Source organism: Lampris incognitus, chromosome 20, assembly GCF_029633865.1.
Source record: "Lampris incognitus isolate fLamInc1 chromosome 20, fLamInc1.hap2, whole genome shotgun sequence".
Lineage (NCBI taxonomy): Eukaryota > Metazoa > Chordata > Actinopteri > Lampriformes > Lampridae > Lampris > Lampris incognitus.
Window position 1 is genome coordinate 5915308 of NC_079230.1, and position 24076 is coordinate 5939383.

General features: G+C 49.4%; 3 protein-coding genes across 3 annotated transcripts in view; all 3 read left to right on the forward strand.

Annotated features, from left to right (window-relative positions):
• clcn3 (chloride channel 3) overlaps nucleotides 1-24033 on the forward strand; it is a 58179-nt gene extending 34146 nt beyond the window's left edge. The window contains 11 exon segments of the mRNA XM_056300835.1: nucleotides 5712-5872; nucleotides 6585-6684; nucleotides 9059-9246; nucleotides 9948-10070; nucleotides 14755-14961; nucleotides 15807-15887; nucleotides 17155-17407; nucleotides 19943-20235; nucleotides 21019-21205; nucleotides 22847-23245; nucleotides 23786-24033. Of these exon segments, the coding sequence (XP_056156810.1) occupies nucleotides 5712-5872; nucleotides 6585-6684; nucleotides 9059-9246; nucleotides 9948-10070; nucleotides 14755-14961; nucleotides 15807-15887; nucleotides 17155-17407; nucleotides 19943-20235; nucleotides 21019-21205; nucleotides 22847-23245; nucleotides 23786-24033 (2240 nt within the window).
• The window catches only part of LOC130130775 (equilibrative nucleoside transporter 2-like), a 331770-nt gene that overhangs the window by 150602 nt on the left and 157092 nt on the right, over nucleotides 1-24076 (forward strand). The gene's annotated exons all lie outside the window — the stretch shown is intronic.
• The window catches only part of rela (v-rel avian reticuloendotheliosis viral oncogene homolog A), a 238703-nt gene that overhangs the window by 5895 nt on the left and 208732 nt on the right, over nucleotides 1-24076 (forward strand). The window lies entirely within an intron of this gene.

Genomic DNA, 24076 nt, shown 5'->3' on the forward strand with positions numbered 1-24076 from the left:
TAAATGATACCGGTAACCCATACCCAGTTGCTAACTTGAGCTAGCCTTTCTTAATTAACCCGCGTGGTTCTGTGCAAGCATTACAGGTGGTTACAGGTGACATTGGTCTCAACGATGCATTAAATAGCTTAGAATGGTCTCGTCACAATTCAGGGTGTACTCTCTCCCGCATGCCGCCACGTTCTTGCTATCTCATTATGGCATCTCGATGACGTCGGGGTTTGTTGAATTTCGCCCAGGTTTACGAGTGGCGTTGCATTGCACTTTTCCCCATTGGGAGGTTGGATATTCCCACTTCCCGAGTTTTCTGGATCACAAGTGTAAAGCTTTGGTAGCACGCGGGGATTGAAATAAATCCATGTTGTCGCACATTTTACTTGGATTGTCATCAGTTTTCCCATTTTACTGTAGAATAAGAGGGGATGGAGCCTTGCAAAGTATAACGTTGAATCTCAATAATTGTGATATTTGAAAAATTGCGGCTTGTATCGAATTTGCACTAAAATGTCGTAACGTTGAATCAGAAGGTACCCGCCTGTCCCCGACCCGTTCCTCCATCCCTCCATCAGCCTCCTCTCACTTCGCCTTTCTTTTCCCGGGCTTCCGGCTCCAGCTTTCCCTCGCTTGGTTAGGCGCCTCACAGGAGCGGAGGGATGCAGGGCCCGGTGTTGTGTTGGCCGGCCGGCGGCCTTCCCGTAGGACTTGTGTGTGTCTGTGGTGCCGGTCACGTGCCGCCTCAGCAGAATAACTGCAGCCCGGTTAACTCTGAATGTCCTGGCTAACCGCTCCTGAGCCTCTCTGATCTTATTTGCTTTGCTGAAGTGCAGGAGGCCTAAGACAGGATTAATACTGCAGGGCCGGGCCCTTAGCCTAGCCACCGGTAGCTTCGTCACCACGGTCGTAAACTGATTTTACTGCCACTATTGTTTTCATCCACCGACTGCCGAGGCTGGGCGACTTCAGAGTTTACCAGTTTCTCGGCTTTATGGAGGTGTATGATCTTCAAGCAGGGCCCGACAAAATGGCCGGCCGTGTAGATCGTCCAGCCGTATCCCTAATTTTCCATCGTTTTGACTGCACATTGGTTCTGATTTCTTACCCATGCGATCAGGATCGCCGGGCAGGAGGAAGGGATGCATATGCATGTGTCTCGCTGAGAAATCTGCACTGACAGTCTGTAAGCCTTTGTGTGTGCAATAACGGCCTGAGCCCCGACACGGAGCAGAGAGGCCACGACGCGTTGCCGAGCCACGGGGAAAGAACCTGAAACCTTATCCTGTGCATGCATGTGTGCATGCGTGCATGTGCGTGTGCATGCGCCTACCGAAGCGTGATGCTAGCGTTGCTTAAAAGCGGTTCCTGTCGGTTCCTGTTTCCATGGGGTCGTCCTCATTTGGCACCATACTTCTCATCAGATTGATGGGTGGAAATAAATAAATAAGTCTCCCAAGCTGGGACTCGTCCCGTACACAAATCTCATCTGTCAAATCCCCCCCCCCTCCGTCTGTCTGCCCCAAATGTCCCTTTTTTATTTTCTAGAAACTCTGTAGGATCAGCATTGTGCAGGGTCATGGGGAATCGTTTAACGCCTAGGTGTCCTGGTTTTCTGTTGCTAGGCAGAGTAAGAGACGGAAACTGACTTGTTTTTCTCTTCTACTCTTTCACACACACACACACACACACCTCACTTTCTTTCTCTCGCCCAGAGGTTCCCAGTCAGGTCCTCAGGTACCACCAGTCCTGCAGGTTGTTTTATTCACCCGTCGTTCCAGCTACTCGGCCTCCCATCAGGGGGGTTTACACCTGGAACAGCGGGTGGATGGAAAACCAGCAGTTCTGGTGGTACCCGAGGACCTGACTGGGAACCGCTGGTCGAGACAGTTCGGACCGCGAGGGTGTTGAAGGCTCAGAATACTTCGGGGTGGGTGCATGTCAGCATTTCTGCCTAGTATGTGACTGGGAAGATGAAAGCCGCCGTTGGCCATTTTGCCCCGGTTTCTCACGGCGACTCTTAATAAGAGGTTTTGTAAATCCTGCACATAAATCTCCTTCCCCGCACTTTGACTAAACATCAAAAGGTGTGGTTTAAGATAATACGGTCATGTGTGAAAGCCTCACATGTGTAATAAAGCCCATGAGGTCTCAGAGGAATGGGCCTTATCCTCTGACTGCGTCTCAACTATGGGAAGCAGTGTTTTGTTTTTCCTCCGAGTCCCAGTTACGACTTCTTGGGAAAGTCAAGGCCTGTCTCCCTGCGAATGATCTTGATGACGGGGTAATTCATGCATTTATTAACTCTCGTTTGGATTATTGTAACTCATTGTGTGTTGGTGTAGCTCAGTCGTCACTTCGTCGCCTGCAGCTTGTACGAGATGCAGCTGCTCGCCTGCTGACAGGAAAGACACCATGTGATCACATAACGCCTGTGCTGGCCGCCCTTCACTGGCTTCCTGTCTTGTTGTAGGATCCAGTTTAAGATTTTATTACTTGTTTTTAAGTCTTTAAATGGGCTGGCACCACCTTATTTGTCTGAGCTGATACATCATCATGTATCATGGTTTGTCCACTCAGGTGGACAAACCAGGTGCTCCTACATGTTCCCCGATCCCGGCTCCAGAACGGGGGGCGACGGAGCCTCTGCAGTGGCTGCTGCCCCCGGTCTCTGGAACCACCTGCCAGTACACATCAGATCTGCTCAGACCCTCGAGACTTTGAAATCCTTGTTAAAGACCTACATCTTCTTGCTGGCGTTCAATTCAAGTTGAGCTCGACACCGTGATTTTGTTGTGCAAATATACTTTTATGTTTTATTGTTAATATTTTATTTTATTGCGTGATCTTTACGTATATTTTTGCATTCATATGTGTCACTTATTTTGTATTGTGTTTTAAGCCTGTGCGGCACGTTGATTCAACTGCGGTTGTTTTAAATGCGCTACATAAATAAACTGGACTGGACTTTACGCTGAAATGAGACGTGGTTAGGTGAAATTTACCTGCTTTTTCGATCTGATAACGACCAGGCAAGGACAGTTCACATGAGTTATCGCTTACTGTACTGGTTAAGTGTTGTTGTGCAGCCTAGCCTGGCTAACCCATATGAACACGTACTCTCCTGTTCCACCTCTGCAAGCTTTCTGTCCCTTTCTGACCGTTAGTTCGGCCTGTACACGCCGTGTGGTGTCATGACCTCTGGTTTGACCTCAGAACAGCAGAAACCTCACAAGCTGGGGATGTGTGCTGCTCACAAAGAGCGAGAGCTTTACTTGGCATAGCGTTCGCATGGTGCGTCGCTTTGTTAGCATCCGGCATGTTTCACATTTCTGGATTCATGGCTTTAACCTGGGCTACGTGGAGACTGAACCGTAAGTTGTTCTGAGCACATATGGAGACGCTGGTGCAGCTTATTACGTGCGATTGCGTTATTTGAGTCTGGTAATGGTGTGGACGGTAGAAAATGAGCGCTAGCTGCCAGGCAGGCATTGATAGTTTTTGTCTGGCTGGTGTTGGTCTGGCCTCAGAGACGCTTTGGCAGGTAACCAGCTGGGATTCTGGAGGTTCCCCTTGTTGAATTTGGCTTTTCGAGTCGTCGACATTGCCGGTACTTGATCTTAAACCCACCCGTGACTCTGATGGTGTTCCAGAAACACTCCCTGTGTCCAGCAGCATGACATGACAGGTTGTTGGGAAGTTCAGCATCCATGTGCGAACCGTGTTGCCTCTGGTGAATCATCTCAGCCACGCAGGTGGACACGGACCTTCTGTTGGTCTTCAGACTGTTGCTGCATGGACGCGAGACACATTTTTGGTTAATCCTCAAGCCTGCGTATCAACCAATGTCTTGTTTTGTGTGGATTTTCTCCCCAATTGTACTTGGTTATTTACCCCACTCTTCCGAGCCGTCCCGGTCTCTGCTCCACCCCTTCTGCCGATCCGGGGAGGGCTGCAGACTGCCACGTGCCTCCTCCCATACATGTGGAGTCCCCAGCTGCTTCTTTTCACCTGACAGTGAGGAGTTTCACCAGGGGGAGGTAGCGCGTGGGAGGGTCACGCTATTCCCCCCAGTTCCCCCTCCCCAAACTGGCGCCCCGACTGACCAGAGGAGGCGCTACTGCAGCGACCAGGACACACACCCACATCTGCCTTCCCACCCGCAGACACGGCCAACTGTGTCTGTAGGGACGCCCGAGCAGGCCGGAGGTAACACGGGGATTCGAACCTGCGATCCCCGTTAACGGAATAAACCGCTATGCCACCCGGACGCCCGGCTGATGTCTTTTTATACAAGCCGGGTGTCGTGAAGCAAAACATCTCAGCAGTTTCCAAAAACTGAACTGGAAAACCCAGAATTAACCATTTGCTACCTTTCTCTGAGTTTGTGTTAACTTTGTGTTGGCTCACTTTATAACGAGTGTGCTCTCAGCAGGGTGGGATCCTCATTCCTCTATCTGTAAGGCTTCCCATGGGCCAGGCCACACTGGAAACTCTACAACTGATTGTCATAGTTAAGATTAAGTACACATTGTAATTCTGTACGGGCAAACCTGTTGTACAGAAAAGGGAAGCGAGTTGTGCCGGTGATGCAACACAACCAAGCCGGTTTGTGTTCTCGCCCCTATTTATAGCCGTCAGGACGTGTAACGTTCATTGTGTGTCTCTGCGTTCCTTGCCGCCGCAGGAGACAGTGGTGTCTTTGTGTGGCCGCCCGGTCGTCCACGACGCCGTCTCACATATTTTGTCAGGTCAGAACTGTTTGTGCGGTGGCTCTTCGTCGTCCTTCGAACCCGTGTGGCGGCTCTATTGCGTAAACGGGTGGAGATTTGTTGTGCAGAGAGTCGGGCGTCGGAACATGTGAAGCTGGTGTGTTCTGCAGGGGCGCGGTCGTGCAGCAGTGCGCGTCTGTGTGACGTGTTATTTAACGCTGCCGTCAGTGAATGGACGGTGGATTATACAGGTCGTTTCACGACTGTCGCCGTGTTTCATTTGGCGTTCGGATTAAACCGGAAATGTAGCCGAAAATCCCGCGCAGTTTTAGCAGACGTGACACGAGGACACGCCATCCCGAAACAATCCAGTTTTCCAAAGACAACATTAAGCATAGAAGAATTGATTGTGTGTGTGTGTGTGTGTGTGTGTGTGTGTGTGTGTGTGTGGTTGACAGTTTTTCATAAACACACTCAATCATGGGGCGTCTGGGTGGCGTGGCGGTCTATTCCATTGCCTACTAACACTGGGATCGCCGGTTCGAACCCTCGTGTTACCTCCGGCTTGGTCGGGCGTCCCTACAGACACAACCGGCCGTGTCTGTGGGTGGGAAGCCGGATGTGGGTATGTGTCCTGGTCGCTGCACTAGCGCCTCCTCTGGTCGAACTGGGGGGGACTAGCGTGATCCTCCCACGTGCTACGTCCCCCTGGTGAAACTCCTCACTGTCAGGTGAAAAGAAGCGGCTGGTGACTCCACATGTATGGGAGGAGACATGTGGTAGTCTGCAGCCCTCCCCGGATCGGCAGAGTGGGTGGAGCAGCAACCGGGGCGGCTCGGAAGAGTGGGGTAATTGGCCCGATACAGTCGGGGAGAGAAAGAGGGAAAAGTCCACCAAAAAAAAGAAAAAAAAGAAACCTACATTGTTCTCATATCGCTTCCCCTCAGCTGTATCGGTCTCTCGTGTTCACCTAATCTGTCTGTCTCCCACTTCCTCCCTCCTCCTCAGCATCTAACTACGCCATGTCTAACGGCGGCGGGGTGGTCAGTAGCACCACCCACCTGCTGGACTTTCTAGAGGAGCCCATCCCCGGTGTCGGGACCTACGATGACTTCCACACCATCGACTGGGTCCGCGAGAAGTGCAAGGACCGAGAGAGACACCGCAAGGTGAGGACGCCGGGTGGCCGACGGCCTGAAAGGTTGTTTCGCCAAAGGTTAGGCGGTGCCGATGGCCACCGCCAAATACCCGCTGTTTTATGAGGAAAGGTTCACGGTTTCACAGACCGTCATCCTGGCTGGCGTTCGCTCTCTTGGACAGTGAAATTTTAAAAAAAAACACAATTTTTTTTGTTGCCTATGTTGGATATATGTGTGGGGTGGCGCAGTGGTTAGCGTGGTCGCCTCACAGCAAGAAGGTCCTGGGTTCGAGACCCCGGGTAGTCCGACCTTGGGGGTCGTCCCGGGTCGTCCTCTGTGTGGAGTTTGCATGTTCTCCCCGTGTCTGTGTGGGTTTCCTCCCACAGTCCAAAGACATGTAGGTCAGGTGAATTGACTACTAATTTGTCCCTAGGTGTGTGTGTGTGTGTGTGTGTGTGTGTGTGTGTGTGTGTGTGTGTGTGTGTGTGTGTGGGCCCTGTGATGGCCTGGCGGCCTGTCCAGGGTGTCTCCCCGCCTGCCGCCCAATGACTGCTGGGATAGGCTCCAACATCCCCGCGACCCTGAGAGCAAGATAAGCGGTTTGGATAATGGATGGATGGATGGATATTTGTGAATGTTGTCATATTCTGACTAATATTTCTATCTATCTGTGTGTGTGTGTGTGTGTGTGTGTGTGTGTGTGTGTGTGTGTGTGTGTGTGTGTGTGTGTGTGTGTTTTCAGATTAACAGTAAGAAAAAAGAGTCGGCGTGGGAGTTCACCAAGAGCCTGTATGATGCCTGGTCTGGATGGCTGGTGGTGACACTGACAGGCTTGGCTTCAGGTAACACACACACACACACACACACACACACACACACACACACACACACACACACACACACACACACACACACACACAAGACATTCATCTGCATTTTTACACACATGCAGCTTTATCTCTTTATTGTGTAGCGCTCTTGTGTTTCTCAGCCGCCGTCAACACACACCTCTTATCTGGCTGGGCTCAGTCCAGTCCTCAGACCGCTTGGTCTGGTGAGCCCAGCAGGCTTATCAATGGCAAACAAACACTTCCACCAACGAGCAAGCAGTGAAACGGTGTCTGTTAGGAGGCCCTGCCCTGGCGGGTTTATATATATATATATATATATATATATATATATATATATATATATATATATATATATATATATATAATAGACTAGGTTGCGGTGATCATGAAGTTTATTAGCTATCCACCCGTCTAAATCTCCCTCCTCTTCATCCTGCCAGCTACCCGCCTTCCCCCTGCCCCTAACCCCTCCCCCCACTCCAACTCCCTCCCCCCAAATGCTCAGAATCACTTGAAATGCCGAGAAAAGTGGTTTTTAGCCATTTTTATAAAATGCATATTTCGCATAATTATGCATAATTATATTTTAATTTTCTGCTATTTTTCTGGTCCTCTCTGGAACAACACCTACCACTTGCAAAAGAAATTAGGATCATAAGTGCTTTAGTTTTCGGTCCCGCTATCTACACTAACACACACACACACACACTAACACCACACACACACACATTCCGAAGATATGTGAGTAGAAGGTGGGAAAGTAGCCACACCTGTACGACACGTCACAGAGAGGATACACACCACCGTCTTTTCAGTGTATTGTCTTGTAGAGCCAGCAGGCAGAGCATCTCTTCCTCGTCGTCAGTGTCGGACGCCATGACAGAGGAGTGTAAACAACACGCGAGCATTGTGGGTAATGTAGTGTTTCACGGACTGCTTTACAGGAAACTACAACGCGGAAGTGCGCTCGGCTACGGAAGCCCAAATGACTGCGGACATTCCTCGTGGACTCCGCTCCGCGTGCGTCCCGCCCGAGTACGTTTGGGCCTTTAAATGTGATTCATCAGATAAGACACGCGGACACTTCCACGAGCGCAACAGCGGACAACTGTATTGTTCGTCAGACCCGCCAAAACCCGAGCCGCCCGCACGCGCTGATTTCCGTTCAAAAACAGAAAACTTTATCGAGTTCACTTCACGTGACAGCCGCCATATACGCCCGTGCTCGACCCATGCTAATGCGACTGTGACGTCGTGGCTTATTTCATGGACGCTCTCTGCTTCCAACGCTGCTCGCCGTCTCCGACCGGCCGCCGTCCAGCAAGCCGGTAAGAAGGCGAGGTTTGTGCGGACGGCGGAAAGAGCCGAGGCGTGACGTAGCCAGAGCCGCCATCTTGTTGAACCGCTCAGGATTCTGGAGGGATGCCACATATTTTGTGCATATTCTGCATATTATGCAGATTTTTAATGTTCTGCTATTTTTTATAGGTGCCCCCGATCATCCCCGATAACCTCCAAAAAGAATCGGGGCCCCAAGTGCTTTAGTTTGGCCGTTTATAGACTCACACACCAGACACACATATTGTGAAAATACGGGAGTCGATGCAGACAATTAATTTTTTAATAATTACAGTTTTTATTTTCCAAAAGAAACTGCATATATATAGTAGCCAGTTTGAAACCGATAAACAAAACGTGCTAATAAACTGTAGTAACAGCTGTAATTATTATATGTATATCATAATCATGGTTAAGTGCACCCTGTGATGGTCTGGTGGCCTGTCGGGGGGGTCTCCCCGCCTCCCCCGTCCCTAGTCTCTAGGGACGCCCAACCAAGCCGGAGGTAACATGGGGAATCGAACTGGCGATCCCCGTATTGGTAGGCAACGGAGTAGACCGCTACGCTACCCAGATGCCCCCTGGAAAACTGTCTTTTAAATATTCAACTTAACGGGTTGTTTAGAAAAAGATAAATAGCCTTTTTTATGATGACTTATTGGTAGCGTGTCAGTGTGTTAGAAGCACGTTCCGTGTGCCGTTCACCTGTTGTTATTTACATTCCCATACCCCCCATATCCTATTATCTGAAGCTACGTTTAATTTTCCCACGAGGAAGGCCAGTTTCTCCATCATCATCATCATCATCATCATCATCCTCCCTTTATACTAATGGACTTCGACAGCATAGGTAGCATAATTAGCGAGTTAGCTTTATCTTTCAAGTGCTGTCACATTCTGTGTCCGCTTGTTTTACTCCAATGTATTTTTCCCCTCTTCCTTTTCCTCTAGACCATGTTTATCTCATCTTTCCTCTGTTCTTCTTCTGTTCTCCCCCAACTTCGTCCTCCTCCTCTGCTCCAATCAGGTGCCTTGGCTGGCCTGATTGACATCGCTGCTGATTGGATGAATGACCTGAAGGAGGGTGTGTGTCTCAGTGCCATGTGGTTCAACCACGAGCAGTGCTGCTGGACATCCAATGAGACCACGTTTGCCGAGAGGGACAAGTGTCCCCAGTGGAAGAACTGGGCGGAGCTCATCTTAGGACAGGCTGAGGTACGAACGCACACACAAAAAACATCTTTGAAACAACCACATTTCTAGAGCGGGGTTTCAGGGCCAGCCACGCCAAGAGCAATAACTATAACGATAACTATAGTTATAACTGTAACAATAACTATAGTGATAACTGTAACAATAACTATAACGATAACTGTAACAATAACTATAACGATAATGATTTGAGCATCCACACTTGTGAACCACATCTCTCTGTAAACGGTGGCGCCAAGCACGTGCTGTGTGCTCCAGCTGTGTCGGCAGCTTAGGAAAATGGATATTGATGGGTAAAATGTTTATCGATGACCTGCTCCTGCTGTACATTGTGCAGAGAAAGGAAAATCCATGTAGTTATCGTTCTCGGTGTGGACGGCCCTTTAAACAGCATTTATACTCAGTAAAAGGAAAGAGCTTGATATACTAAACTTTTTGGACGGGTGAAAAAACTTGAACAAGACATTTTCCAAAAAGTCTTGAATGCAATGTTGAAAGCGGGATCACATGCAACGTAATTTGAGTATCCAACCAGTCATGTAATCGGATTATTGAAGAGATTGCATTATAGCAAACAAATGTTGACGCCTTAATTGAATGGTCACCTTAATTCGATTATTCGCCTTAACCATAATATTGACTGCATGTGAACGTAGTGGCTGAGCCTCAGACTAATGGCGGCCGGTCATCCCCTGTCCCCTCAGGGCCCGGGCTCATACATCATGAACTACTTCATGTACATCTTCTGGGCTCTGTTCTTCGCCTTCCTGGCGGTCTGTCTGGTCAAGGTGTTCGCTCCCTACGCCTGCGGTTCGGGGATCCCTGAGGTGAGACTGCAGCCACACTGCCACAATTTCTGTGTTCATTTACAAATATGAAGGACGTGTCTGCATCCCAAATAGTTTTTTTGTCTTTGGTGGAGGAAAAGAACCTGGGTCCACAACACTGCCTATGCAGATCTCTCTGTTGCTTCACGGGTCACCATCTGGAAAGACAGTGTTGCTTATTTTTTTGCAAACACAAACTATACTGAAAGTTAAACACGCAAGGCTGGCTAGAAGCAAGGTACGGTCTCCAGGTATTCTTTGGAAAATAAAACGTAAATTGAATATATAATTGTGTATATAGATATAATTTGCAGCCCGTATCTCACATTCACTGGTTTGGATTAAGTTAATTTCTTGTTGTTCGTGCTAGAGAAACCAAAAGAACTGAAGCTAGCATTCAGCAGAGGGCACATGAGAACATTAAATGTGTTGTAGTTGATCGGTAAAAATAAGTGAGAGCTACTGATTAGCATCCTGGAGGTGGTGTCCTCCCCTGTCATCCGTTCCTCCAGCATCAAAGCCTGGTTTCCTCAGCATCACTCACCCTAGTTTGTACCGAAGTGTGAAATATTTTAGGGGTAGACAGCTGATGGCCTTGTGAGGTTGTGACTAAACATAATCCGCCTTGACCCATGAGCCTGGCGCTTAAGTGGAAGAAGTCTTTGGTAAAAGCTGCACTCTTAGCGAGAAAATTTTGGAATGATGAAGTTTTCACCTCCTCAATTTTTGAATTTGTTGTGATTTAAGAGCCTGGCAGTGGTTACGTGTCAGCTACCTGCAGTAAGTTATGACTGTGCTCATCTAATAAGAGTCATTTTTCACTTCAGTTGGCTTATGACAGATCTGTATTCATCAGATTATCCCTGGCAGGGTGACTGTGTTGGGTCATCAGATGGTGCAAAACGACGCTTTGACACAGTATTTGTCATTGTTATCAAATCAGTGAAGTTAGTTGGCTATCTCCCCTGTCTCTCAATGTGTCTGCCGCTCCCATCTCGTCATTCTTCTGTGTAATCCGCGCTCAGCGATGCATTTCATCTGTGGGGGTTGTTGAAGAATATTGATGTTTGGCTCAACACCTCCAATGGTTCATTCTCTTTCTACTGCCTGTTCCCTCAGGTCTTCAAATAGCAGAGCAGAAACACGCCAAAGCTTAAACGTCCATAACGGCTATGACTCTCTATAGATTGCCACTGAAGAAAAACCAGACGCTGTGAGAGTAATTGGTTTTGCACAGTACGGTGGATATTTATGCCAGCATGCTAAATGATAATAATACATTTTATTTACATAGCTCTTTTCAAGGTGCTCAAAGATGATAAAGTAAACATAAAAGCAACACATCCAAAACATGTAGCACGCAACAATAATCACACATTAAAATCAATTCTAAAAAGGGGAGTTTTGACTAATGATTTGAACGTGGACAGATAGGCCCAGTTTCTGATGGGTTTGGGGAGAGAGTTCCAGAGGGACGGGGCAGCTATGTGGAGAAGGATCTGTTGCTCCAGGTCTGGTGCTTGGTCCTGTGGTGGAGACAGGAGGTTGGCATCAGAGGAGCGAAGGCTGCGGGAAGGAGTATTTTAGTGTAACAGGTCGGTGAGGCAGGAAGGGTCCTGGTTATTGGAAGGCTTTGTGAGTGAGGAGAAGGACTTTGAATTGGATCCGTTGTGAGACAGGGCCAGTGGAGGTTCTGTAGGACAGGGGTGATGTGGTCACGGGAGCGGGTGAGAAGAAGAGCAGCAGAGTTCTGGATGTGCTGGAGTTTGTTTAGAACTTTGGATGATGAGCCATAGAGAATGCTGTTGCAGTAGTCGATTGTGGGTGTGATGAAGGCATGTATCAAAGTTTCAGCAGCAGAGAAGGAGAATAATGGCTGGAACGAGCTATGTTTTTTAGGTGGAAAAAGGCAGTTCTGCTGATTTGATTGACGTAGCGTTCAAAGGAGAGGTTGCTGTCAAAAATGATTCCGCAGTTTACGGATGAGTGAGGAGGGAGACAGTGGAGTTATTGATGGTGAGGCAGAAGTTGTGAGTGATTTTGGTAAGGGATTTGGGACCGATGATGTCAGATCTATCACAATTTAGTTTGAGGAAGTTGGCTTGCATCCATGATTTAATTTCAGTGAGGCAGTTGGTCAAACTGTAGTAATTTGTAGTGGTGACGGATTTAGTGGAGATGTAGAACTGGATGTCATCGGCGTAACAGTGGTAGTGGAGACCATGAGGATGTATGATGTTGCCAAGGGGGAGCATGTGAAGGATGAACAGGGGAGGACCAAGCACCAAACCCTGGGGGACGCCTTGTGACATAGGAGCAGTGAAGGAGGTGCAGTTGTTGATGCTGATGAACTGTTGTCTGTTTGTGAGATATGACTTTTGCCAGGAGAGGGCAGTACTGGTGATGTTGAGGGTGGGTTCAAGGCGGGAGAGAAGAATGGTGTGGAAAGCTGCAGTGAGGTCAAGGAGGTTGAGAATGAGGTGGCCAGAGTCTTGAGGAGAGGAGGAGGTGGTTGTTGGTAACTTTAAGGAGGGCTGTTTCTGTACTATGCTGTGAGTGGAACAGGTCATTGGAGATGAGGTGAGCTTTGAGTTGGGAGGTGATAACACATTCCAGTATTTTTGAAAGAAAAGGGAGATTGGAGATGGGCCGGAAGTTGCTCATGATATCAGGGTTGAGTCCAGGTTTTTCGGCAGTCCTCGCAAGGCATAGTAATATTAAACCCATTGATAGATGATCACAGAAAAGAAAGTTAGCGCCGATTAGCTGTTAGCTTTGTCAGCTGAAGGTTGCGTCCTCACAGTTCTCACCAGGAGGGCAGGGAGTCGGTGCAGCAATCGATGATCGGGTAAAAACCCTTAAAGTAGGCAAACCATAAAATCAGTTGAAATAACCCTAAGTCATTGAAAGTTAAAAAGTTGGCAGAGCCAAAAACAAGCAAAGCAAGGCTGGCAACCGGAACTGGAAAACGAAACATCTCTCACGATGTTTGGGTAAAAGCTCTTCACCTGCTCTTCTTATGACCGTGTCAGGGAATTGTTAAATGAAGTGGGCAGGGAGCTCAGACTGGATCCGGCTGTGCTGCGAAAAGCCACTGAGGTTCAAAATATTGCTCCGTTTCTATAGTGTTTTTCTTTTGTTTGTTTTTTTTTCTTTTCTCTTTCTTTCCATTAACAGACACACTGCTTTATTTCTGCCGGATACTCCTGGAATAAGAGTTGACCATATTATGGATTCTGATTACTCATTCATGCCGATTATATCTTTTCTAGTCAGTGGTCCAAGGTGCGTCTGTGTTGCCATACGAATTTATCTGCTAACTGCAGAATATATTGTAAGTTGCTTCGATTGAGCTGCGATTCACGACCTTTCTCCATTGATAAGTCGTTGTTTTATCCAATTTAAATGTGATGACAGTGTGCCGGCTGACAGTCAGTCTTCCAGTAGCACAGTGTTGTGCTGTAGTTGGATGTAGGAGGCAGAGAGAAACTGATCTGTTGTCTCTGATTTTCTGGGACTACAAACCAGGTGTAGCAGCCATTGTGGCTGGTGGGTCGTCAGCTCAGCAGTAAACAGTTCCCACCCTTGTAAAAATGGATCCTGGGACCAAAGCTAGCACAGACCAGTCTGATGTATTGCACACTACATCACACTATATGGGAACACCGTTGTACAGTCATATTGATTGTCATGGACACATCGGCATCAGGTTTCAGTCTTTTGTCCTGCAGGAGTGGTTTCCAACACATATGTGTGTACAGCTGCACGAGTGCCCTACCCGGTCAAAACATTTCAACAGTGGGGTGTCTGGGCGGTGTGGCGGTCTATTCCGTTGCCTACCAACACGGGGCTCGCCGGTTTGAATCCCTGTGTTACCTCCGGCTTGGTCGGGCGTCCCTACAGATACAATTGGCCGTGTCTGTGGATGGGAAGCCGGATATGGGTATGTGTCCCGGTCGCTTCACTAGCGCCTCCTCTTGTCAGTTGGGGCGCCTATTCGGGGGGGGGGATGCGCTACATCCCCCTGGTGAAACTCCTCACTGTCAGGTGAAAAGAAGCGGCTGGGGACTCCACATGTATCGGAGGAGGCACGTGGTAGTCTGCAGCCCTCCCCGGATCAGCAGAGGGGGTGGAGCAGCGACCGGGGCGGCTCGGAAGAGTGGGGTAATTGGCCAAGTACAATTGAGGGGAAAATGCCCCCCCCCCACCAAAAAAAAAAATCAAAACATTTCAACAGTGGTGTATGGAGACTGGAGAGTGGTCTCCATTGAGTTAAAGATGACTGGTGGTATTACGGTGCGTCTGTCATACACATGAAGAAAATAACCATTTACTAATGAAGGAAATTCATGGATTTTAAGCTTAAGCAAGGAAAAAATGCTACATGGGAAAATGTAAAATGCATATTTTCAGGTGATTTTTTTGTTTTGTTTTTTTGTTTCTGTTTCTGCCCCTGATCTAGCGGGTGGCTTTTACAAATAGAGTGTAATCTCACTCAGATAGCGTGGCAGTCATTGTTTATCCAGAGCACCTTACAGTATGTACACCCTTCAACCAGGAGCACTCCATTTGGAATCAAACTGGCAGTTGCAAGGACCGCGTATCATACGTTTTCTAGCTTGTAGCTTATTTGAACTCATTTCCCACCTTCGTCTTCCCCTCTCCACCCGCAACCCGTTTCCAGATCAAGACCATCCTGAGTGGCTTCATCATCCGGGGCTACCTGGGCAAGTGGACCCTGATGATAAAGACCATCACTCTGGTGCTGGCGGTGGCATCCGGCCTCAGCCTGGGGAAGGAAGGGCCCCTGGTACACGTGGCCTGCTGCTGTGGGAACATTTTCTCCTACCTCTTCCCCAAGTACAGCAAGAACGAGGCAAAGAAACGAGAGGTGAGCGATAAACTGTACAAGCGGTTCAGGGCAGTGGGAGCAGCACTGTTTTGCTCTCATGGTTAGGCTGTAGAGGGTGAGGTCCAGTTTATTAGTATATCCCAAAATCACAGTTAGTCTAAGAGAGCTTCTCATCCACACAATGAAACGGGTCGGTACCTTAAACGACAACAGATGGCCATACTCGTTCGCTCCATGAATGAGAATGGAAATGTGGGATAATTATCAGGCGAGCAAAAAATGTTGTCAAACACTTGTACAGAGATGCTTATCTCCTTTTAGCTTACTGCAGTTCTCTCGCTCAAGTTTTGCAGCGGTGCTCGCAAGCTGGTTCTCTCCCTACATATCAAAAGGTAGAGAGAGGCTGGTTCCCGTCGATGCAGAGAACGGTCAACTGAGCATGCGCAAGTCCTCGTCGCCTCCGTTGTTTGGGTAGGTTAGGGTTAGGGTTAGGGTTAAAGTTAGCTAATCAGACGCAGAGTAGGGGCGGGTCTTCCTAGAGTCCTAGCGCCTGGATGCTACGCGGGGCGTGTGGAGGCGTGGTAGAGGCATGTTGCGCCTGCTCAGTTGACCGTTCTCTACTCCATTTCCGTTCTCTTCATCGATGGGAACTAGCCTCTACCCATATCAAAAGGCCAACAGTGCAGTAGGAACTTCAGAAATGAATCACCTGCAGATTTATCTGACTTAATTGGATTTCATGGAAACGCTATCCAGCTTCCCCTTATAATGATGCATGACTTGCTGTCTCGATGAAGGTGCAGGTGTGTGTGTGTAAGGGTTTGTTTTGGACCACATCACCTGTGTTTTCTGTTTGCTGAGGTGCATTTGCTCTGTCCACTCAGGTTCTCTCTGCCGCGTCAGCAGCCGGGGTGTCGGTAGCTTTTGGAGCGCCTATAGGAGGAGTGCTCTTCAGCCTCGAGGAGGTACGTGTCGTTCTACACTTGCAACCAGAGAGTAACGCCTCCGTGTTCTTCATAATGTCTCCACGGTTATTTATGAAGCTGCAGGAGTATGTTTACTCCCGCTCTCACCGGACAAGTGGTATAAAATGCACAGGTCAGCCATGGTGTAAACCCGTCTAAAAGCACGCTCACGTCTAAATTCACTCGGTAGTTTGTCGTTCTTTCTGACAAAAAAGGAGGCAATGTAAATAGATATGTCCACTCTGATTCTGTGCTATGTGGTTAGCAAGCCGACAAATTTCGTTGTACTTGTCACCATGGTGGGAAGAGTCGTGTTGCACAACACATGGTAATGGGGGACAGCTGAGATGTTTGAGTCCTCCATGTTGCATTTGGTGAAAGACGAACACTGCCAGACAAGGTTCTGTACTGGCCATCTGCACAAATTTGCAAGTCGGAGTCAACCAAATCTGAGATCAGTGCGAAGGTGAGGAGAGAAATCGCTTCACAACGGGAAGAGAATGTTGTTGTTCTTCGTTCGATTCAGTTTATTTGCCGCGTATGTATGTCGTAATGTGACCGCACCTGAAAAGACCTAGTCCGGTGAAAATCATCTTTTCTAATCTCGTATTTTTTACAGGCTTGTTAATGTGAAATTACCCAAAATATTAGTTAGTGTTGTTGTGAAAATCTGACTAAAACCCTTTGAGAAACTGTGCTCGTGGTTGTCAGCGTGATTAAAATTTTTCAGAAAACCAATCAGCTTCTGGTAATAAATGACGTCATCGAATACTCTGATTTGATTGGACAGTCAGTGAATTGTCGTCAGTCTGTCGGTAGGTTTGTTTGTTTTTGAATAGTTGCCTAGCAACATCATGCTAGTTAGAGAGCTAGCTAGCTATTAATGAAGTGTCTTGTGAACTCAACCTGCTGCCACTTGTCTGTGTTGAGAGAGGGGGCGCTAAAACTTGTTATAACAAATCAAATTACGCTTTTGGAGCTGAAAAAATGACTCCTAACATTAGTATTACACAATAAAACCTGTCTGACTGAATTAAAACCAATGGACTGGCTCTTTAAGTGTCCTTTTAACAAGACAGATAGCCTCTACTTGCTCCCAGGTCACCACACTGTCTGTCTAGCTGACCCTGTGTGCCAACCCACGTCAAATGTATGACATTGTCATATTGATAAAGAACTGTAAGACAAATTAAGGTCTTTTCCAAAATGTCACGACCACAACTACTTTCTAGCATCTAGGACCTAACGTCCCTCCCCTTGTCTCCAGGTAAGCTACTATTTCCCTCTGAAGACCCTGTGGCGTTCCTTCTTCGCCGCCCTGGTGGCTGCCTTCGTCCTGCGCTCCATCAACCCCTTCGGAAACAGCCGCCTGGTGCTGTTCTACGTGGAGTACCACACCCCCTGGTACCTCTTTGAGCTCATTCCCTTCATTCTCCTGGGGGTGTTTGGCGGCCTCTGGGGGGCTTTCTTCATCCGGGCAAATATTGCCTGGTGCCGGCGACGCAAGTCAACCCGCTTTGGCAAGTACCTCGACCCGGTGGTGCAGAATAGGATAGAAAGAGTTACGATTAACCAGACTTTTAAACTCAAATTCATTTTTCCAGGTGGGACCGTATGGGATGTTCCTCTGTTTTTTTTTTAATCTTGCCATTTCCTTATCCAGGCCTCACTGAATCCCCAAATGGTCTCTGTGGTGTCGAGGGTGGTGGTGGGGGGTGGGGTGGTGTTGTGTCTGTCTGTCTGGGGAGGGGAGAGCAAGCAGTTGCTCTGGCGGTAACGACAGCGGCGCCCCACAACAGACCTTATTACAGTGGGGGCCAGTACAGCAAGGACCTGCTGTCGTACACACACACACACAGAGGGTTTGAAGGTTTTGCACACCGGCTGGGGTTTTATTAAGTAACCGGAAAATAGTCCAACAGAAGAGGTGTGTGTTTTTTCACACTGCAAGGCCACCGACTAACCTCTGCTAAATATCAGCCAAGGGAACCGGTGCACAGCCCAGGGCGTGTTCTGCTCCAGCCTCGCTGCAACAGATGTGAGCTAGATTACAAATTGATTGCAGCTGCGACCCGTTGGTGCCAGAGCCACTGCTTTCTCTCCCTCCCCAGACCAGACGCTAAACCGCCGCCACCCCCCCCCACCCCCCACCCCCACACACACACACACCACAGTCTCTAAGCAAGACTTGTACACTGACTGGCAGCACTTTGCAGCTCATATGAATCATCCAGGGCAGCACGGTGGCGCAGGGGTTAGTGCGGTCGCCTCACAGCGAGAAGGTCGAGGGTTCGAACCCTGGGGTTGTGGGTTTCCTCCAGGTGCTCCAGTTTCCTCCCACAGTCCAAAGACATGTAGGTCAGGTGAATCAGCCGTACTACATTGTCCCTAGGTGTGAATGTGTGGGCCCTGTGATGGCCCGGCGGCCTGTCCAGGGTGTCTCCCCGCCTGCTGCCCGTTGGCTGCTGGGATAGGCTCCAGCATCCCGTGACCCCAATTGGGGTAAGCAGCTTGGATAATGGATGGATGGAATGGATGAATCGTTCAATATTGCTATTGGTGTCGACTAATACTATGGTGCCCTCACTTAGTTTGACACCACAATTAGTGATTTCTATTACTGTGCCTTCCTTTTACCTGTACCTGAACCTTTATGCTCTTGTGGGGATAATATGTCTGTTATACTGATATGTGGCAGTGCAAATCTACTCTGTATATTGATTTTCCCGCTCACGGCCTTTTGATGATCAAAGGTACACGTACCCTAAATGCTCCTGACATGACATGATGCACCATGACTATGATACGATTATTAGCAAATGTACTATTAGTACTACTTCATGAAATACTTCTATGATATGATTACTATGTAGCAAAGGCACTATGACTACTACTACTTCCTGTAATACTATATGATTACTGTGTGGCTCTCTGTGATATCGTTTGGTAACGTTAACTGCTATTTGCTGGCTCTCAAGTTGCTTTGGATAAAAATATCAACTGAGCAGGCGTCCGGGTGGCGTGGCGGTCTATTCTGTTGCCTACCAACACGGGGATCGGCGGTTCGAATCCCCGCGTTACCTCCGGCTTGGTCGTGTGTCCCTACAGACACAATTGGCCGTGTCTGCAGGTGGGAAGGCGGATGTGGGTATGTGTCCTGGTCGCTGCACTAGCGCCTCCTCTGGTCGGTCAGGTCGCCTGCTGGGGGGGAGGGGGGGGACGCACTACGTCCTCCTGGTGAAACTCCTCACTGTCAGGTGAAAAGAAGCGGCAGGCGACGCCACATGTATTGGAGGAGGCATGTGATAGTCTGCAGCCCTCTCCGGGTCGGCAGAGGGGGTGGAGCAGCGACCAGGACGGCTCGGGAAATAGGGAAATTGTCCAAGTACAATTGGGAAGAGAAGGTCAAAGTCAATTGCGTAGGTCCGCAGTGGCGTAGCGGTCTGAGCATCGGCTTTGTGTCGATGCAGTTGCCCACTGGGGACCGGGGTTCGCACCCCGGTCTCGTCAGATCCGACTATGGCCGGACTCGATGAAGCAGCAATCATTGGCAACGCTGTCTTCGGGAGGGGGGCGGAGTCGGCTTGGGTTCGTCACGTGACTGCGTCTCTTTGTGTGTCGGAAAAAGCAGTGGTTCGGCCCGGAGTCGCCTCCCCACTTTCTTGACGAGGCGACTCCTTCGAGACTGCCGGCCGGAGAGATGCAGTTGGCGAACGCATGATGCAGTACGAGGGCGGGTGTTTGATTTAAAATAGGGATCGATTGGCCACTAAATTGGGAGAAAAAAGGGAAAAATCAGAAATAAATTTAGGAAAAAAGAAAAAAAAGTCAATTGCGTAAATGTACGAAATCAGAAGGTCACCGTGCCTGCAGATGTGTTGGGAACACCAACCGAACGTACTGGTTGCAAAGTTGTGTTGGCACGTCACACGTTTTCCTCCTGAGTTTTTATGGCAGCCTCACCGACTCTCGCACGGTAGCAGGAGTTTATGGTTCAGCTACCCTGGTCCGATGGGTCGGGCTGCAACTAACCGTAACCTCATCCCTCTACGCAGGCAAGTACCCGGTCCTGGAGGTGATCTTGGTGGCAGCTATCACGGCGGTGGTCGCCTTCCCCAACCCGTACACCCGTCAGAACACCAGCGAGTTGATCAAGGAGCTGTTCACCGACTGTGGTCCGCTGGAGTCCTCCCAGCTCTGCCAGTACCGCAGCCAGATGAACGGCAGCAAAGCCTTCACCGACACCCCCAACAGGCCGGCAGGGCCCGGCGTCTATGCCGCCATGTGGCAGCTCTGCCTGGCGCTCATATTCAAGATCATTATGACTATATTCACCTTTGGACTCAAGGTGAGAGGCTATAAAACTGCAAAGAAGTACAACATGAAAGAAGCAGCTCGCTGACCTGACAGCAAGTTCATGATAGTCATCAAATCAGACTAATTACACGGAGATGTAGTCACGATGGGAAACATTTTAGGCTCATGCTTGGTCAAAATTAACAGTTTTTGATCATTGTTGAGGTGTCATGGCCACCCGTGTGTCACGGGGAGCCAAGTGTTCTTGGGTAATAAGACGCGACTGGTTTCCCTAGTTAGCACACCTCCAAGCAGAGAGGAGAGCTAATGAGGGGGAGGAGCCGCTACACTGTTGGTTTGCAGGGGAGAACTGCACCCGCATGATTCTGTGCTGCAGACAGCAGGGCGCCGCTGATGTCATGTGTTCTCAGTGGGTGGAGAATGTCCTCGTGCTCCCGAAGATCTGATTCCTGTTTTCTTTTAAAGTTCAGTCTTCTGGCAGTTTTGCCTTTATTAGACAAGGCCTCGAGTAAGAAAAATGCTAGCAAGAGAGGAGAGACGGGTTGCCATGCAGCGAGGGTGGAAGTGGGGTATGTACCGGTTAGGCCACTAGGACAGTGGTTCTCAATCAGGTCCTCAGGTGCCACCAGTACTGTTAATTTACTACTCTGCCGGGTGGTTCGTCCATTCATCTGTTGTTCCATGTCTGAGAAATGTAAATTAATGGCTGGAATACCACAAAAGAGGAATGTAAGGAGCTACAAAACCAGCGGATCCACTGTACCAGGATGCCCCCGTTTCATTTTTTTGACACTTCCCATTCCCTGTCCTCCAGGTCCCGTCAGGCCTGTTCATCCCCAGCATGGCCATCGGAGCCATTGCTGGACGCATCGTTGGGATCGCCGTGGAGCAGATGGCGTATTACCACCACGACTGGTTCCTTTTCAAGAAGTGGTGCGAGGTGGGGGCCGACTGCATCACCCCGGGGCTGTACGCCATGGTGGGGGCCGCCGCGTGTCTGGGTAAGCCTGCATATCTGGTCTGCTATAGATAGGAGGGCTGCATAACTGATACCGTAGGGATAGATGCGGTATTTGTAGCGTGCAGCCGGTGAAAAGCGGTAATATTGGAAAGCCGTCAGGCGCGATCTGTAGACTGTGGACCCGACAGAAAGTGGTCGATTAACGTCACGACGGGGGAAAATAATCCCCAACCGAAACACCAGATTTTTAAATAAGAGGTGTATGCAGCTTTTGTTTTCATTCACTGTTTGGTTTTTATTTTGTTTCCCCTTTAAAGCTGGAGTGCGGGACTTTTATATATGAACAAATGTCCGTAGGAGCATCCGGGTAGCGTAGCGGTCCGTTGCCCACCAACACGGGGCTCGCCGGTTCGAATCCCCGTGTTACCTCCGGCTTGGTCGGGCATCCCTACAGACACAATTGGCCGTGTCTGCGGGTGGGAAGCCGGATATAGGTATGTGTCCTGGTCTCTGCACTAGCGCCTCCTCTGGTCGGTCGGGGCGCCTGTTCAGGGGGGAGGGGGAACTGGAGGGGGAATAGTGTGATCCCCCCACGCGCTACGTCCCCCTGGCGAAACTCCTCACTGTCAGGTGAAAAGAAGCGGCTGGCGAGTCCACATGTATGGGAGGAAGCGTGTGGTGGTCTGCAGCCCTCCCCGGATCGAGAGAGATGGTGGAGCAGCGAACGGGACGGCTTGGAAGAGCGGGGTCATTGGCCAGGTACCATTGGGGAGGAAAAAGAGGGGGGGGGGGAATCCAAAAGTAAAATACATGAATGGCCATGACATTCAAGCCCTTTGCCAAATGAGAGTTAGCACAATCTCCCCGTCAGGTAAGTCTCTCCGTATTTCTCAGGGTATATCAGAAGTTTAAATCTGGTGTCTGGGGCGACATTCCCACACCGGCGCACCGGGGAAGTGGTGCGTAGTGGTGTGTTTTACATCAGCCGGCGACGGTTGCTTTGCCGGAGCTGAACGTCGTGTCACGAAAGCGTTCACGTGCCTCTGATTGGCTTAACTTCGGGGATTTCTGCCGGAAAGCTTCCAGGCTCCCAAGCTATGGCGGAAGAACCCTAAGAGGCGTTCAAGAAACGTTTCTGATGGTCCAGAGAAAAAAGAAAGTTGGTGTTCAGAGGAAGGATTAAAGTCAACAACAAAAAAAGAAAGAAAAAGAAAGCGATTGGCGGCGAGGGCAAACACTGATATCCATTGGTGTAGCTCAGTGTTTCTCAACCCAGTCCTCAAGGACCCCCTATCCTGCAGGTTTTCTTTGCAACCCTGAATAGGTACCTGTTTGTAGTTATTCAACCAATCAGCAATGAGATGTTGCACACCTCGCATAATGAAGTGCTGCGAGATGATTGGTCGAGTAAGTACAAGCAGGGCTGCCTATGCAGGGTTACAATGAAAACCTGCAGGATAGGGGGGGTCCTTGAGGACTGGGTTGAGAAACGCTGGGTAGCTTCTCCTCGTCGGAGAGCGCCGAGAGAGAAGTAATTACTCTCACTGCCGGAAGGCGGAGACAAAACTTGCGCAAATACTGACGTCGCGGCGCCTTCTCCATGTCCAAAAGATATCCGTCGGACATCTTTTATGTCTCACTCGTCATTTTGTCACTGCTCCCTGTCCCCGTGTCATCTCAGGCGGCGTGACCCGTATGACTGTCTCCCTGGTGGTCATTGTGTTCGAGTTGACCGGCGGTCTCGAGTACATCGTTCCCCTCATGGCCGCCGTCATGACCAGCAAGTGGGTAGGCGACGCGTTCGGCCGCGAGGGCATCTACGAGGCCCACATCCGCCTCAACGGCTACCCTTTCCTGGACGCCAAGGAGGAGTTCACCCACACCACGCTGGCCAGGGAGGTGATGCGGCCGAGGCGCAGCGACCCGCCGCTGGCGGTCCTGACCCAGGACGACCTGACGGTGGAGGAGTTGCAGGGCGTCATCAACGAGACCAGCTACAACGGCTTCCCCGTGATCGTGTCCAAGGAGTCCCAGAGACTGGTGGGGTTCGCCCTGCGCAGAGACATCACCATCGCTATAGGTGAGAATATGCCTGTTATCATTCTTTTATTATTATTATTATTATTTGAAATAATAGTTGTTGTTTTGTTTTTTTTAAGTTTTCCGTCACTATTTTCCGACTCGCCGGTTAAAGTTTGCTGATATTTCATGGCAAACTGAGAGATGGGTGAGGGAGGGGGAATAAAGAGAGCTGAAAGAAAGCAGTCATTTTCCCAACTCCGGTCCCCCTTTTCCAGTCTGAGAGGAGGTTGAATCGGTTCGTCTCGACGCAGCGTTTATGATTATTGAGCATGCATAAAGACCCTTTCTTCCAGTCTGTTGTAAGTTCCTCTCCTCTTGACTTCATTATGGGTTGCTCTGCCACCGTGTAAGTATATTTGACCTTGAGGAGATAGTCCACGTATCGTCTAATAATAACACTGTATAGAGAAATCCCATTAGTGCCTTCTAATTCTCTTATTCGGCTTCTCTAGTTGCATGTCACAGTGAATTTTATTGTCTCTCGTTAAAAAAACCAAGAACCGTCCATCACCCACCCGCCCCCCTGTACCCCCAACAGAAAATGCCCGGCGTAAGCAGGAGGGCATCATGTTGAACTCCAGAGTCTACTTCACCCAGCATGCTCCCACCCTGCCGGCCGACAGCCCGCGGCCCCTCAAGCTGCGCTCCATCCTGGACATGAGCCCCTTCACCGTCACCGACCACACGCCCATGGAGATCGTGGTGGATATCTTCAGGAAGCTGGGCCTGCGCCAGTGCCTGGTCACTCACAACGGGTAAGTGGTGGGATGGCAGAGGGGTATGTGAAAGAAGTGGGGTAAGAAAACATGGAGGACGGAAGAAACGACGG